The sequence below is a fragment of the Hylobates moloch genome, unplaced genomic scaffold (assembly GCF_009828535.3).
Source record: "Hylobates moloch isolate HMO894 unplaced genomic scaffold, HMol_V3 SCAFFOLD_1, whole genome shotgun sequence".
Classification (NCBI taxonomy): domain Eukaryota; kingdom Metazoa; phylum Chordata; class Mammalia; order Primates; family Hylobatidae; genus Hylobates; species Hylobates moloch.
In genome coordinates this window covers 46392516-46409939 of record NW_026652276.1, presented here as the reverse complement: position 1 = coordinate 46409939, position 17424 = coordinate 46392516, and the positions used below count along the sequence as shown (strand labels likewise).

Sequence of the window (17424 nt, the reverse complement as noted above, 5' to 3'; positions counted from 1 at the left end):
ACATAAACATTCTAGAATCTTTAAAATGTGCTTTGCATACACATGGACACAAAGAAAAGAACAATGGACACTGGGGCCTATTTGGGGGTGGAGGGTGGGAGGACAGTGAGGATTGAAAAACTACCTATTGGCTATTATGATGATTATCTGGGTGACAAAATTATCTGTACACCAGATAAACTCTCGCAACACACAATCTACCCATGTAACAAACCTGCACCTGTACCCCTGGAAGCTAAAATAAAAATTGGAAATAAAAATAAAATAAAATGTGCTTTGAAAAATTACAGAAAAACATAAATAAATATATAATTTCAAATGGATCATTTTGTGTTCAGTTGTGTCACCTAACATTTTAAGGAATAACAGGCTATAGCCACAAGCTGCTAAAATGATCAGATGTTTATAGGCAGGGACTTGGTATCTCTAATTCTACCTTTTGAAGCTCATGGACCGACAAGAGTAAGAATCTAACTTAGAACCAAAAAAAAAGTAATACACTGATTTGATCTTTACAAATTATTAAATTATCACATGTAACCTGAAAATATGTACATCTATAATGTATAAATAAAAATAAATTTTTAAAAATAAAAACAAATAATAAAACTTAAGATTTCAAGTTCACTGAAATGATTGATTAGAATATGTTTATAAAAGTAAATTACTAACTCAAAATAACTTCTCAAAAACAAGATCTGCAGGTTAAAGATGTCTTTAGAATCCCACAACCTTTACACGATGCAATTGTTCTCAAACTCTTCTCTGCTCCAATGTATTTAAGGGACACCACTTATTCCAACCAGTAATAATGACTTGTTACAGTAGGGACTGGAGAGGGAAGTAGAGATTCTCTGCAAATAGGGTTTTGCTATAACCTTATTTCCTTTAAGAATTATTGAGATAGTGCTTCAATTTTTACTTTTATTTAAGCTACAGTAAATATTTTACTTGTATTCAATTATGTTGCATCATAAATAACCATCTCTGATCAGTTATCCTGTTGTAAAGAAATGAGGAGTTAATTCGAACCTTAAAGAATTTTCCCAAAGCCAAATAATCCAACCCATCCGAGCAGTTGAAAACAACACATTGTTTGGCTACAGCTTTTGCCAAATCCTTGGTAGTTTCAGTCTTCCCAGTGCCAGCTGGACCCTCAGGCGCTCCTCCGAGGTGCAAATGAAGGGCTCCAAATAAGGTTCTGAAACATATGAAATAGACATTCTTTGTAGAACAATGTGATTTTTTTCCACTCACATGCCAAGAAGAGAAAAAGGTTAAATTGAGAACCAAACCTCCAACTTCCTCTTTGATAATTTCTTCCTTCCCAGTAACCTCTGAAAATCTCTTAGAGTTCATTACTTTGTCTGTTATTATATTTTATTTCTGAATAGCTATATATATGTCACATTGAGAACAAATTCACTTTTGAAATTTAATGTTGATTTCTGGCCAATATGAAGAATTCATCTGACCTTGAATCCCCCAATTCCCCAACTATAAGCATATGGAAATGTTACAGAAAAGAAAACAAATAATAATTTAAAATACATGGCCATTTTTGAAAGAATGAAAAGAAAATTACCAATGAAGAGGAAATGCAAAGCCAGAGAATTAGACACTAAAAGATTGTTTCGGGATCAGTATATAAATAAATGAGTATATTTATGCTCAGATAGAAACAGAAAATAAACCCTCAGAAGTGAGCAATGTGGGGAGCTGGAATGGATTCACCTATATAAATCTAGAAGTCTTAAAAGGCTGTCTTGTCTCTAAATGGAAACTAAAATCACTCCAGCAACCTACTGGAGAGAGACAAAGAAGAGTCAATTATGGAAGAGACAAGGAAGCCTACCCTTCATGCAGGGCCTGATGAAAAGCTTGTATCGTTCGTGCAGGGAAAAAGAGGTCCAAAATTCTACTAGTCATGGGCACATTAATCCAAAATGATAAATTAACATTTTGTTCTGAACCAGAAAAAACTCTAGAGTCCTCCTCAGAGATAAATATGAAACTGCTCCTTACGGACACTTCCGCGGGTGACAACATGCAAGACTGCAGGGGGAAACTATCACTACTAAAATGAGCTCACAGTTCAAACAGGAGAGAGAGATAAGAGTTAGGAGTCAGACTTGCTGTGGCAAAAGCGGATGAACAAACAGTGTTATTATATAAATGGCGTCCTACTCTCTATGGTATCCTGCTGGTCTGTTAAATGAGATTTTAAATACAAAGCAATAGACACCAAAAAATTGTGAGAGAAAAACAGAAGCCAATTTTATAAATGAGACAATTTGAAACTCTAGCAATAAAAATATAATTTAAAAACTCAGTGAACAAGTTAAATAGCAAAATAAACATAAGGAAACAGAAAATTATGCACTGAAAATTACTCAAAGAGATACACAGACTGAATGTAAGAAAAGTTGAGACATAGAAGGAAGAAAATGAGGAAGAAGCAAAATTTAAACAGCAATGGCTGAAAATTTTTCAGAATTCAAGAAAAACATGAATGGAAAAAGGCCCAAACAGGATAAATAAAAACTAATCTACATCTAGTAACTTTACAGCAAGCATCAACAATAAAGAGAAATCTTAAAAACTATAACAGAGAAAAGAAAATTACCTATAAAAGAATAAGAATAACAGGGACTTACCAGCAGTAGCAATGGATGCCAGGAGAATAACGAGTTTTAAGGGCTGAGGGAAAACTACTGTTCATCTACACTACTATACCTAGCTAATCTGTCATTTAATAATTGAGCAAAGACACACAAAGAAGCATTTTTAGACAAAGACTGACAGAGCTCATTACTTGCAGAGCCTCCCCGGAACAATTACTAGAAGACATTGCCTAGTAAGGGGAAGAAAATTAAACCAAAAGTAAGGCAAAGCAAGCAGCACTGGTGAGTAAAGAAAATGATAAAAATTTTTGGTACAACTGTATATTAATAGTAAAAAATATGTAACACTTTATTTAACAGGGTTCTTTCTTGGAATTTTGACTAAAGCCCCAAGCTGAGAATAAATACCAGCTCATCTTATCTTATAGATGGTGAAATTGGTTTGGAACATTAGCTATCATCAGGGCATATAAAAATTAGATGAGAAGACCGTAAGTGAGTGATCACGAGTGAGCAATTCTTTGGAAAGAATCATTGGTGTTTTGTATTTTTTACCTCTCTCTGTATGGTGGAAGAAAGAGCAGCACTTCTCCCTCTCCCAAGCTAACTGAGGGGCCTTTGAGACTACTCAGAAAGCTCGACACGCCATCTGCCCCCTGGATTTTCTAGAGCACAGGAACTTGAGTGCTGACTCACAACCGAAAACATTTCAAGGTGAAAAGATGCCTGGAGCTTCTCCTGATGGCAGAATGGGAGAAAAGAAATAGAGAGATGTGTTCCCACTGCTGGCAAAACAAATGTGTCTATCACCTGGCCAGGTCCAGATCCCGAGAGCCAGATTTGAGTCACACTGAACGGGACCCTATGCAGAAGGCCCATCTGAAACAGGAGAAAATCCCCAAAAGAGGGTCTGTGTGTGGTAAGCCTCAGCGGCTGAAGCAAAAGCCACCTGTGGCCAGCCCAAGAAGGCATTTTCCACAGCTGGGAGAACCCAGTCACTGGAGGGGCTTTAAGGAACCCGCATAAACATCCCTTGGAAGATCTGGCACATCTGGGCTTGTGCCATCACAAGACATCACTATACAGCCAAGAGATAGTTGTCACACAAGACACTTGTCACATATAAACCTACTTCTTTCTGTTTTCTCCCCTTCAACCTCCAATACTGGGAGAAGCAAAAGATAAGCTATTGAGGGATGAAACCAAGGATAGGGATAAAAATAGCTAAAAAATTGACCACATCTATTTTCCAAATTCAGGCTCTCAGCCTGAGGCAGGCTTGAGCTAAGGGAGAAGGAAGCTTTAAATTGGATAGGAGCTATTATTAATTTTGATATTAGATGTAAGTAGACCTTTATTATTTTAAAAAATGACACTTATAATTAATATTTTAGAGTGACCAGAAAAGCTAGGGCATCTACCCTAGATTTCATTCAGGAATGAGAAATATTTATTTAATAGAGCAACTTTAAAAAAACAGTAATAAGAAAGAATAAAATTGCTTTCTGCTTGCATCCTAAAACTGGTTTATTCAATAAACTAGTTAAAATGACTAATTTTCTGGAAAGAAATTTAAAAACAAAGTTTAATTTAGTATTTGGAATATAAGAGATAGGAACCTGGAGTTAAAGTAGTTAAAGACATTTTATTATTCAGAAAGAGAATAGAGATATTTATTAACTTTAGGCTTTATTAAGCAAAATAGGCATTCTTTTACTAAATGTAAGATAACCTTTAAGAGAATAGAAACAGCATCCTATATCATAGCCCATATCATATCCCATGTTATATTCATATAAATGAATAAAGAAAACTCAATCGCTTACTAAAAGGACACAAGAAAAACAAAGCAAAACAAAATAAAATGTTAAACTTGGAGAATATAAAGCACAAAATAAGATGATTTGAGTAAGTCCAAATAGTTTATGAATCACATTAAACGTAAATGTGTTATACTTGCTAGTCAAAGAATAGAGCCAGCCCCTCTTTATTTTCGTATAAAGCACAAAACAAGATGATTTAAATAAGTCTAAATAGTTTATGAATCACATGAAATGTAAGGGTGTTATACTTGCTAGTCAAAGAATACAGAGCCAGCCCCTCTTCATTTTCATTTGGCTAAATCTCCTTATCCTTCAATATTAGATCTCCTAATACAAGATCTCCATCCAGATGTTTTTGTTGTTGTTGTTGTTGTTTGTTTTTTGTTTGTTTTGAGACGGAGTCTCGCTCTGTCGTCCAGGCTGGAGTGCAGTGGCACAATCTTGGCTCACTGCAACCCTCTGCCTTCCGGGTTCAAGCGATTCTCCTGCCTCAGCCTCCTGAGTAGCTGGGATTACAGGTGCCCACCACCATGCCCAGTAAGTTTTTGTATTTTTAGTAGAAACGGGGTTTCACCACGTTGGCCAGGCTGGTCTCAATCTCCTGACCTCATGATCTGCCCACCTTGGCCTCTCAAAGTGCTGAGATTACAGGCGTGAGCCACCGCGCCCAGCCCCAGATCTTTTATTAACAATTTCCTTCTCAGAGCATTCCCCCATGAACTTCCATTCCCCTCTGGATTAATATATTTGTAGCACCTAATGTTTACCTCTAATATTTCACTCAGTACACGGTATTGTAATTGTTTTTTAAACTGCCTTTCCCATCTGATTGAAAAATGTTTAAATACAGAAACTCTATATCTTTTCTCTATCAAGAGCACTACTAAAGTATGTTGTATATAGTAGCTAATCAAAAATGCTTCTTGGATTGATGGATAAAATTTAAGAATTATTTTTTCTCACAGTTACTTGGTAGATATACACATGTAATGCTAACTGTAAAGGGATTCCTATATTGTAAAATCTATAAAGACTTCAACTGGGTACAGGGTATAGCTGTAAGCAATTGCACTAGTGTTAGATCCTGTATCGGTTCTTCAAGTGATTGGGCCTGCCCCTGTGCCATACAATTGGCATGATATCAAAGAAGATTCCAGTACAACTGCATTGTTCTTGGCCTTAATTCTGAACCACTTGCCCTGATTCATTTGATGCTCCATAAATAATAGTCCTACCAGGCCAATGAGGAAGACTCATACATTAAGCACTATCCTCTATCTGAAAAACATCATTTTATTTTATTATTTATTTTTTTTTTGAGACAGAGTCTTGCTCTGTTACCCAGACTGGAGTGCGGTGGCGAAATCTTGGCTCACTGCAACCTCTGCCTCCTGAGCTTAAGTGATTCTCCTGTCTCAGCCTCCCAAATAGCCGGGATTACAGGCATGTACCACCATGCCCCATTAATTTCTGTATTTTTAGTAGAGACAGGGTTTCACCATGTTGGCTAGGCTGGCCTCAAACTCCTAACCTCAGGTGATCCGCCCGCCTCAGTCTCCCAAAGTGCTGGGATTCCAGGCGTAAGCCACCATACCTGGCCGAAACATCTACAATTCTAATCATTCTCCAGGAAACAATATAATTTAAAACTGCTTTTCAGTTTGTGATATTCAATACATTTTATTAAATGCCTGCTTTATGCTAGGAAACAAGTTGGTGCTGGGGGCAGAGAGAAAAATAGGGCACAATCTTTGTCCATGAAAAGACTACGATAAAGAATATCAGATATATCAAATATATTTTCAATCCATTATGATGAGTGCTACGACAGAAGAAGATACACGGTGTGATGAGAATCACTGAGGAGAGATTCGTAATGTAGGGAATGTCAGAGAAAGGCTACCTGTAAAAGGTGATGTTCAAAAGGATTAAGTAGGAGTTAGTTGTATTTATTGAGGAACAAAAGAAAGGGAGAACTTGCCAGGAAAACAAGAGACTGTGTGCACAGGTAGTGAGTGAAGAAGTAGAATGGTATGCATAAGAGTTTGGTGTCACCGGAATATTGAGTCCAACAGACAGATTATATTGCACCTCATATACTATATTAGAACTTAAAAAATTGGGAAGATATTTAAGTAGCTAATAGAACGGTGCTATTAGAGCCAACGAGAAGAAAAGAGTGTTGAGCAGAATCTTTCTACCCTTCCTCTCTTATTGACTATCAGCCATATGAAGGAAACTTATATCAAAATTTCTAATTTCTCACTCCATCCATATTGTACTTAGGAAGTCAAATCCTGACATAAATGGGACCCTGTTTAAGTAGTGGTTAGAGTCAGTGTGTGGCTCTCATTCCTCATCTGCAACTGGATGAATTAGATCCACTATTCTTTCTCTTGGATTCAGTTCTTCAGCCACATGGAAAGCACGCATGTTTAGCTTCAAGGAGCAGGAAATAATTAGTCATCTTCAAGCTAGGCTACATTCTTCAATCCAGATTGTACATGAGAGCTCTGAATTGAGGATCGGATAATTGCTCAGCCACTTATAAACTAATAGTTTATTTTCCATTACTTTAGCTCTTTAGGTGCTCTGAAAGAAAGAAAAATGTAGATTCCAAATTCCTAACACATATTTAAGAAACATTTCTAAAATAAAGTCAGATCTTTGACAAAGGAGCAAGGGCAATTTTATGGAGAATAGATAGTCTTTTCAACAAATGGTGGTGAAACAACTGGAAAAAGTGAATCTAGACACAAAATTAAATCAAAATGGATCACAGACTTAAATGTAAAACTTAAAACTATACAACTTCTATAAGACATCATCAAAGAAAATGTAGGTGATGCTGGGTTTGATGATGACTTTTTAGATATGATGCCAAAAAGCATGATTCATGAAAGAAAACTTGAAAAATTGGACTCATAAAGGTAAAAATTATCTGTGAAAGACACTATTTCTTTTCTTTTTTTTTGAGACAAGGTCTCACTCTGTCACCCTGGCTGGAGTGTGCTTGTTACAGTAGGTAGTTAGTCAGACATAAGTAGGGCAAGAGAGGGCTCCTCCCACCCCCCCAACCCCCACCCCACCAGGAATATCAGGCGACCATCAGGTGATGGTCACGCAGTTGTTAACGGTCTCTCTAAAATAATAACTGGTCATAGTCAACTCCAGGGAAAGGCAGACTCACAATAAACAGAAACACCTGGCTGGGCACAGTGGCCCACACCTATAATCCCAGCACTTTGGGAGGCCGAAGTGGGTGGATCACTTGGGGCCAGAAGTTTGAGACCAGCCTGGCCAAAATGCTGAAACCCCATCTCTACTAAAAATACAAAAATTAGCTGAGCATCGTGGTGCATGCCTGTAGTCCTAGCTACTCGGGAGGCTGAGGCAGGAGAGTCATTTGAAGCCTAGAGATGAAGTTTGCAGCGAGTCAAGATTGCGTCGGCCGGGCGTGGTGGCTCACACCTGTAATCCCAGCACTTTGGGAGGCGGAGGCAGGCGGACCACGAGGTCAGGAGATCAAGACCATCCTGGCTAGCGTGGTGAAACCCTGTCTCTACTAAACAAAATACAAAAAATTAGCCAGGCATGGTGGCGGGCGCCTGTAGTTCCAACTACTCAGGAGGCTGAGTCAGGAGAATGCCATGAACCCAGGAGGCAGAGCTTGCAGTGAGCCGAGATCACGCCACTGCACTCCAGCCTGGGCAACAGAGCAAGACGCCGTCTCAAAAAAAAAAAAAGATTGCGTCACTGCACTCCAGTCTGGGTGACAAAGAAAAAAAAAAGAAAGAAAAAAGAAACATCTCAAAAAAAAAAAAAAGAAAGAAAAAAGAAACATCTGAAGCTGGTGATCAGCAACTTCCCATTAAGATCTCAGGAGTTGGGCGAGCGGGCTCACAAATGCACACTAAGAGAGGCAAATGGCAGAGTTTGACAGGTATATAATCCCCTAGGGACATTCAGCTGGTAAGGGAAGCATACCTCAAGTGAGCATGGGTACAACTCCAGTAAACACACTGCACGTGCTCCCCTCCTAAGTGCTGGCAGGCCACTGCACAGGTGGACAGCCCACCCTAAGGAAAGAATCACAGGAGAAAGAACACAAGACCACAGAAGCATGTCAAGTCAAAAGGTCAAACCGTGCACTTGTCTTTCAAGTTGTCCACTTGGCCCTCTTCCAAGTGTACTTTCCTTCCTTTTGTTTCTGCTTTAGAGCTTTTTAATAAACTTTTACTCCTGTTCTAAAACTTGCCTCAGTCTCTCCTTCTGCCTTATGCCCTTCTGTCAAATTCTTTCTTCTGAGGAGGCAAGAATTGAGGTTGCTTCAGACCTACATGGATTTGCCACCAGTAACATGGTGGCTTTATCATGGCTCACTACAGCCTCAACTCCTGGGCTCAAGTGATCCTCCTGCCTCAGCCTTCAATGTAGCTAGGACTAAAGGTATGCACCACCATGCTTGGCCATTTTTTGTTTGTTTGTTTGTTTTAAATTTTTTGTAGAGATGGGAGTTTTGCTATGTTGCTCAGGTTGGTCTTGAATTCTTGGTGTCAAGTGATCCTCCTCCCTTGGCCTCCCAAAGTGCTGGAATTAGAGGTGTGAGGCACTGCACTCAGTCAAAAGATAGTATTTAGACAATACAAACACAAGTTACATACTGGAAGGAAATATTTGCAGAAACACGTATCAGATAAAGGGCTTGTATTCAAAATATACAAAGAACACTGAAAACTTACCAAAAGAAAAATAAACAACCCAATTACAAAATGGACAAAAGATCTGAACAAACACCTCACCAAAAGAGATATCCATATAAAAATAAGCATGTGAAAAGATGCTCAACATCATATATCATTAGGGAATTGCAAAATAAAGCAAAATGAGATGCCACTACACATCTATTAGAATGACTAAAATCAAAAGCATTAACAACACCAAATGCTGGCAAGATGTGGAACAACAGAAACTCTCATTCATTGCTGGTGGCAATGCAAATGGAGTTCCAAAGTACAGCCACTTTGGGAAACAATCTAGCAGTTTCTCACAAAGCTAAACATAGGCTTAGTGCATGATTCAGCAATCATGCTCCTAGTTATTTACCCAAATGAGTTTAAAACGTATGTCCACCCAAAAACCTGCAAAAGAATATTTGCAGCAGCTTTATTTATAATCACTGAAACTTGGAAGCAACCAAAATGTCCTTCAACAGGTGAATGGATAAATTGTGTTACACCCATATAATAGAGTATTATTCGTCAATAAAAATAAATGTGTTATCAAGCGGCAAAAAGACATGGAGGAACCTTAAATGCATATTGCTAAGTGAAAAGAGACAGTACATATAATTTCACATACTATATGACACTTTGGAATATATATATATGACAAAAATGGTCAGTGGTCGACAGGGGTTCTGCGGGAGGGGAGGAGGAAATTATATGTGGAGCACGGGGGCATTTTTAGGGCAGTAAAATTATTCTTTAGTAGTGGATATATGACATTATGCATTTGTCAAAACCCACAGAACTCTACAACACAGTGGACCCTGATATAAATTGTATAAATTCTGGACTTTAGTTAACAGGCATGTATCAATATTGGTTTATCAATTATAACAAATGTACCACACTAATGAAAGATTTTGGGCCAGGCGCAGTGGTTTAAGCGTGTAATCGCAGCACTTTGGGAGCCCGAGGCAGGCAGATCACGAGGTCAGGAGATCAAGACCATCCTGGCCAACATGGTGAAACTCCATCTTTACTAAAAAATACAAAAATTAGCTGGGTGTGGTGGTGCATGCCTGTAATCCTAGCTACTCGGGAGGCTGAAGCAGGAGAATCACTTGAACCAGGGAGTCGGAGGTTGCAGTGAGCTGACATCACGCAGCTTGGCGACAGAGCGACTTTGTCTTAAAAAAAAAAAAAAAGATGTCAGATGAGTAGGTTGCAAAAATTTTCTCCCATTCTGTAGGTTGCCTGTTCACTCTGATGATAGTTTCTTTTGCTGTGCAGAAGCTCTTTAGTTTAATGAGATCCCATTTGTCAATTTTGGCTTTTGTTGCCATTGCTTTTGGTGTTTTAGACATGAAGTCCTTGCCCACGCCTATGTCCTGAATGGTATTGCCTAGGTTTTCTTGTAGGATTTTAATGGTTTTAGGTCTAACATATAAGTCTTTAATCCATCTTGAATTAATTTTTGTATAAGGTGTAAGGAAGGGATCCAGTTTCAGCTTTCTACATATGGCTAGCCAGTTTTCCCAGCACCATTTATTAAATAGGGAATCCTTTCCCCATTTCTTGTTTTTGTCAGGTTTGTCAAAGATCAGATAGTTGTAGCTATGCGGCATCATTTCTGAGGGCTCTGTTCTGTTCCATTGATCTATGTCTCTGTTGTGGTACCAGTACCATGCTGTTTTGGTTACTGTAGCCTTGTAGTATAGTTTAAAGTCAGGTAGCGTGATGCCTCCAGCTTTGTTCTTTTGGCTTAGGATTGACTTGGCAATGCGGGCTCTTTTTTGGTTCCATATGAACTTTAAAGTAGTTTTTTCCAATTCTGTGAAGAAAGTCATTGGTAGCTTGATGGGGATGGCATTGAATCTATAAATGACCTTGGGCAGTATGGCCATTTTCACGATATTGATTCTTCCAACCCATGAGCATGGAATGTTCTTCCATTTGTTTGTATCCTCTTTTATTTCATTGAGCAGTGGTTTGTAGTTCTCCTTGAAGAGGTCCTTCACATCCCTTGTAAGTTGGATTCCTAGGTATTTGAAGCAATTGTGAATGGGAGTTCACTCATGATTTGGCTGTTTGTCTGTTATTGGTGTATAAGAATGCTTGTGATATTGTACATTGATTTTGTATCCTGAGACTTTGCTGAAGTTGCTTATCAGCTTAAGGAGATTTTGGGCTGAGATGGTGGGGTTTTCTAGATATACAATCATGTCATCTGCAAACAGGGTCTTTTCCTACTTGAATACCCTTTATTTCCTTCTCCTGCCTGATTGCCCTGGCCAGAACTTCCAACACTATGTTGAATAGCAGTGGTGAGAGAGGGCATCCCTGTCTTGTGACAGTTTTCAAAGGGAATGCTTCCAGTTTTTGCCCATTCAGTATGATATTGGCTGTGGGTCTGTCACAGATAGCTCTTATTATTTTGAGATACATCCCATCAATACCTACTGTATTGAGAGTTTTTAGCATGAAGGGTTGTTGAATTTTGTCAAAGGCCTTTTCTGCATCTATTGAGATAATCATGTGGTTTTTGTCGTTGGTTCTGTTTATATGCTGGATTACGTTTATTGATTTTCGTATGTTGAACCAGCCTTGCATCCCACGGATTAAGCCTACTTGATCATGGTGGATAAGCTTTTTGATGTGCTGCTGGATTCGGTTTGCCAGTATTTTACTGAGGATTTTTGCATCAATGTTCATCAGGGATATTGGTCTAAAATTCTCTTTTTTTTGTTGTGTCTCTGCCAGGCTTTGGTATCAGGATGATGCTGGCCTCATAAAATGAGTTAGGGAGGATTCCCTCTTTTTCTATTGATTGGAATAGTTTCAGAAGGAATGGTACCAGCTCCTCCTTGTACCTCTGGTAGAATTTGGCTGTGAATCCATCTGGTCCTGGACTTTTTTTGGTTGGTAAGCTATTAATTATTGCCTCAATTTCAGAGCCTGTTATTGGTCTATTCAGAGATTCAACTTCTTCAAAAGACACATGAAAAAAACGCTCATCATCACTGGCCATCAGAGAAATGCAAATCAAAACCACAATGATATATCATCTCATGCCAGTTAGAATGGCGATCATTAAAAAGTCAGGAAACAACAGGTGCTGGAGAGGATGTGGAGAAATAGGAACACTTTTACACTGTTGGTGGGACTGTAAACTAGTTCAACTATTGTGGAAGTCAGTGTGGCGATTCCTCAGGGATCTAGAACTAGAAATACCATTTGACCCAGCCATCCCATTACTGGGTATATACCAAAAGGATTATAAATCATGCTGCTATAAAGACATATGCACACTTATGTTTATTGTGGCACTATTCACAACAGCAAAGACTTGGAACCAACCGAAATGTCCAACAATGATAGACTGGATTAAGAAAATGTGGCACATATACACCATGGAATACTATGCAGCCATAAAAAATGATGAGTTCATGTCCTTTGTAGAGACATGGATGAAACTTGAAACCATCATTCTCAGCAAACTATCCCAAGGACAAAAAACCAAACACCACATGTTCTCACTCATAGGTGGGAATTGAAAAATAAGAACACATGGACACAGGAAGGGGAACATCACACACCAGGGCCTGTTGTGGGGTGGGGAGTGGGGGGAGGGATAGCATTAGGAGATATACCTGACGTAAATGACGAGTTAATGGGTGCAGCACACCAACATGGCACATGTATACATATGTAACAAACCTGCATGTTGTGCACATGTACCCTAAAAGTTAAAGTATAATAAAAAAAAAAATAAAAATTTTAAATTAATTATACTCCCCTTCCGTTCCTTTGCTCCATCATTATTTTTATTCTTGACTAAAAACTTGAATGCTAAGCTCACATTATAGTAAAAAAAACTGAGTGCTCAATCTTCATTTATTGGTGTGCCTTGAAATTCTCTACTAACAAAAGTAATCACAAATGATTGAGGTGACAGTATGTTTTAGGAAATGTGGAAAATATGAAGTTGCTATTAATTGTAGGAAGCATACATTATTTTCTAACATTTTGTATGCATTTTATATATACACCAAACAAAAAGATAGATTCATACATGTCAAGGAGATTGATGTGATCATGTAGAGAGGTGCTTCCAAGGCAAGACTAAAGATAGATTGCACAGAACAAAGTGTATCTAATTAATGATGAAAGCACTAGCATGTGGCCACAAGAAATGAGCAGATGCATTACTCAAACCCAAGTGTTTTGTTGTATGGATGGTATTTTGTCCCACTTTTCCAGTGAGTCACTACAAAATTACTATCATAGAGCATCTCTTTGCCTTCAAGTTATCTATCACATTTGAATTGGTAATTCCATGCCTCCATTTCTGTTTAAATAACAGTACATTTATCAATGTATATTTCTAATAACATTCGTATTCTAACATCCTTTTCTAAAAATCATAAGTATAATTGGCTACCTTGTGGATGGAGTTAATCATAACTCTCTCTAATTCAACCAACCACTTCTCCACTTGACCTCTGGCTTTGGCTGTTGAAACAATCTCTATGAGTTCTACAACCTCTCCTTCGCTGCTCTTCATGTGAGTAATGTCTAAAGTTTCCGTAAATTCTACCTTTGCAACTCCTTCAAAACATTTCTTCAAGTGAGGTTGCACCCTGTCAGGAAAAACATTTTTAAGATAATTAACCAAGTTAAAACAATTCCTTACATTCCAGTGTTCTTCGTTTAAAGTTCATAAATGTGCAGTGTTAGACCTGTGCTAGGTGCTGCTGGGAATGAAATGCTGTGCAAAAACCAGAAACCCCCCCAAACAAACAAACAAACAAACAAACAACACAAGCTCTGCCTACATGCATTATATAGTCCATTGAGATGTCAGTATTAACTGAATAATCACAAAACATCTGTAAAATTACAATTATAGTAAGAGCTACAGAGACAACCACGAGGCTTTGTCTTCAATACAATGAATTAAAAGATGCTAAAGGTAACATAAGGAGAAAACCAATCTTGACTAACAGATAAATACATCAATCTGAAGAACCTTCAAACGCACAAAAGTAGCCATTTCAACTGGGATCTTCAGAGACTGCTTGAAAATTGTGGACTACGTTTAGTAACTTATGTACTTTACAGTTTACTAAATCAACTGCGTTGACAGTATCCAACTATTAGTCTATTCAATGTAATACAGATGGGACTGACACAACTCATCTTTTGGCACACTACCAATAACCCGTTGCATTCATCTTTCAAATGGGCAAAAAGAAGCAGAGTATAAAAACTCAGATAGAAATCTGAGTCTAAATTTACCTTTTGTTTAGATTACATATCCCCTACTTTGAAGGCACAAGTTACAAAATTAACAAATTTGTTTAACAAATTTCTATTCACTGTTTACTTTATATCAGATGCTCTTCTAAAGATTGGGGAATCAGCAGTGGGAAAAAAATAGTAGAAAAATCTCTACCATGGTGGAGCTTATATTCTGCTAGAGGAAGACATGCCATTAACAAATAAGTAAATTACAGAGTAGGCCAGATGATAACAAGTATGCAGAAGGAAAATGAGGCAAGGAAAGTAAGTCCAGGAAAGAGGGCAAGTTGAGCATGGAGGGAGCTGCCTTTTTAAATATAGTAGTCAGGGAGGGCCTCCCTGAATGACAGATGTTTAACCAGATTTCCACAAAGACTTATAGGAGGTAAAGGAAGAAATGTGATGGACATTTGGGTAAGGAGCATCTCAGGCATGAGAACAGTACACTGAGAAAGGAGGATGCCCCTTTAACCAGGGCATTGCAAAAAGGCTAGTGGACTGCATGCAGAGTGAGCAAGAAGACTACTAGGAGATGAATAGGAAGGATAACAGGGGAAGGAAAATCTGCGTGGGGCATCGCAAACCATCATGAGAGCAGTGGCTTTTATTCTGAATGTGCTGTGAAAGAGTCATGTTCTGAAAAATCTGTAAGATGTGATAAGTTAAGAAATCTGGCCAGGCGCGGTGGCTCACACCTGTAATCCCAGCATTTTGGGAGGCCAAGAAGGGTGGATCACTTGAGATCGGGAGTTCAAGACCAGCCTGGCCAACATGGTGAAACCCCATCTCTACTAAAAGTACCAAAATCAGCTGGGCATGGTGGTGCACGCCTGTAATCCCAGATACTCGGGAAGCTGAGGCAGGAGAATCACTTGAACCTGGGGGGCGGAGGTAGCAGTGAGCCAAGGTCCGCCACTGCACTCAGCCTGGGAAACAAGAGTGAAACTCCATCTCAAAAACAAACAAACAAAAAAAGAAAACGATTCCACGGTTCATTCAGTGATACTAGTTACATTCTTAATAATTATCCAAAGTTGATTATATAATACTTGGAACATTCTCATAGAAAAATTATTATATAAACATGATTATATAGTTATGTTCTACTTTGTTCTAAAAATTAAGTTTAAGCAGATAAATTTAGTCATGTATTCTACATGTAAATTACTTACCTAGTGGGATCTTTAGTCTCAGAGAGTATCTCAAGAAGTTCATCATTGGACAAAAAAAAGAATCTGGGGAAAAAGAGGCGTTTCTTTTCCAAATATTCATTAAGTCCTTTAAGAATGAGCTCCAAAAGTTCATTAGATTTTTTCAGCCTTTCCAGCATTCTGTCAATGGTTACAACTGTCAGAACATGTTTGTCCTAAAAATAAAAATAAAAAACACTCAATTCAAAAATGTTAGATACTAACTCTATTTATATTCATATTATATTTGAGATTATATGTTTGTAATCAAACAAAGGTTATGTAAATTTTAAGGGGAGTATTTGTTTTTTAAAAGTAGTCTTGCATATTCTAGGTCTACTTGGCCTCTCTCTTTGATTCTGTAAAAGTCACATTGATTTAATCCTCAGCCCTGTTCATAACGACTCTCATTCTAAGTTGAGAAGTGTAAGAAACAGAAAATGAGAGAGAACACTGCCTGAACTCACAAGGAGGACAGTGGAAACAAACTGGTATGAGATATTTTCTTTTGTCTTTTATTCCTTGAGGAAAAGAATTCTAAACAATAAGTCATCATTATAATTATTATTTTGAATTTGTTATGAATAATAATAACATAACAGAATCCCTGTTGTATAACTACAGAAAAAAGTAAGGGTTGAGGAAATGAGGAAGAAAGTTTTCTAAGAAGATCTTACATTGTAAACAATGACCCTTGGAACTACTTTATAACACTTCTTGCTGAAGGACTCAAGTTCAAGGTGTGCTCTTCCTGAACTCTCTAGAGACAGACTGTTCCACCTTTAAGGCATGGTGAACATTCTCCCTTGAAAGTGTCACTGTGAGCTGTTTGCTTTAAAGTGATTCAAACACAATCAAATATTTTTAAAAGAGCTTTCTTTTATCCTATGTATTCAAAATAAGAATTATAACCAAAAGCTGATCTTAAAGAACTCATATTTTTAAAAAAGTAAAGAGTTTATTGATTTCTCAAAATTTCCAAACAGTAACCACTGAGTTTACGAAAATCTTTAGAAATACATATAAAAATACAGCCTAGATATAGTTGAAATAGAATTCTTTTTAGTTTTTTTTCTTTAACACATGGTTGATGTCATCTGGGTCTATTCTTGGTCTTATAATTCCAAAGTCAGTGTTCACCACTGACACCATTGACAATGTAAGGAAAGTTCTTTACTTAATAAGCTTGAAGGTGTTGAAAAAACAAAAAAGGTGCTAACACAACAGAGATTTCAATCGCCAAGTAGCACACCTCATGAAAATACACCAGACATTTATTAATGTAACAGGGCATTTTAGAAAATTTATATGAAATTAAATCGAGAATACTGTTAAAAACTAAATATTAAATTTCAAGATTAACTAATTAGATATTTTTAGTATTTAGCCATGACTGAGAGATAACCAAAAATGTAAGCAGTAAATTTTTTCCTATAGGAATTTTATTCGATTGCAGGAGTCTCTAAAGTATGTTTTTGTGAACATACTTTAAATGTGTCTGAAAAGGAAAGATATAATTTTTGCTTTTTTTGGATTACAACAATGCAATTTGGAAACAGCAATTTGATCAAAGAAAATAATTATCATTATTGTTTTCTCAATAAAACATGAATATATAAATCATGTAATATAATTAGATCAACTTATCTTTAAAGGTGCATAATTTTTAAAAGGAATTTTATTATGCTTCTTTTATGTTTCAAATAGACATTCACACACACACACACACACACACACACACACACACACACACACACAC

The 17424-nt window shown here is 37.5% G+C and overlaps 1 protein-coding gene across 1 annotated transcript in view; it reads right to left on the bottom strand.

Moving 5' to 3' along the window:
• The window catches only part of DNAH7 (dynein axonemal heavy chain 7), a 330709-nt gene that overhangs the window by 172688 nt on the left and 140597 nt on the right, over window positions 1-17424 (bottom strand). Inside the window, exon 24 of the mRNA XM_032755099.2 lies at window positions 1033-1201. Within this exon, the coding sequence (XP_032610990.2) occupies window positions 1033-1201 (169 nt within the window). The remainder of the gene's footprint in view (window positions 1-1032; window positions 1202-17424) is intronic.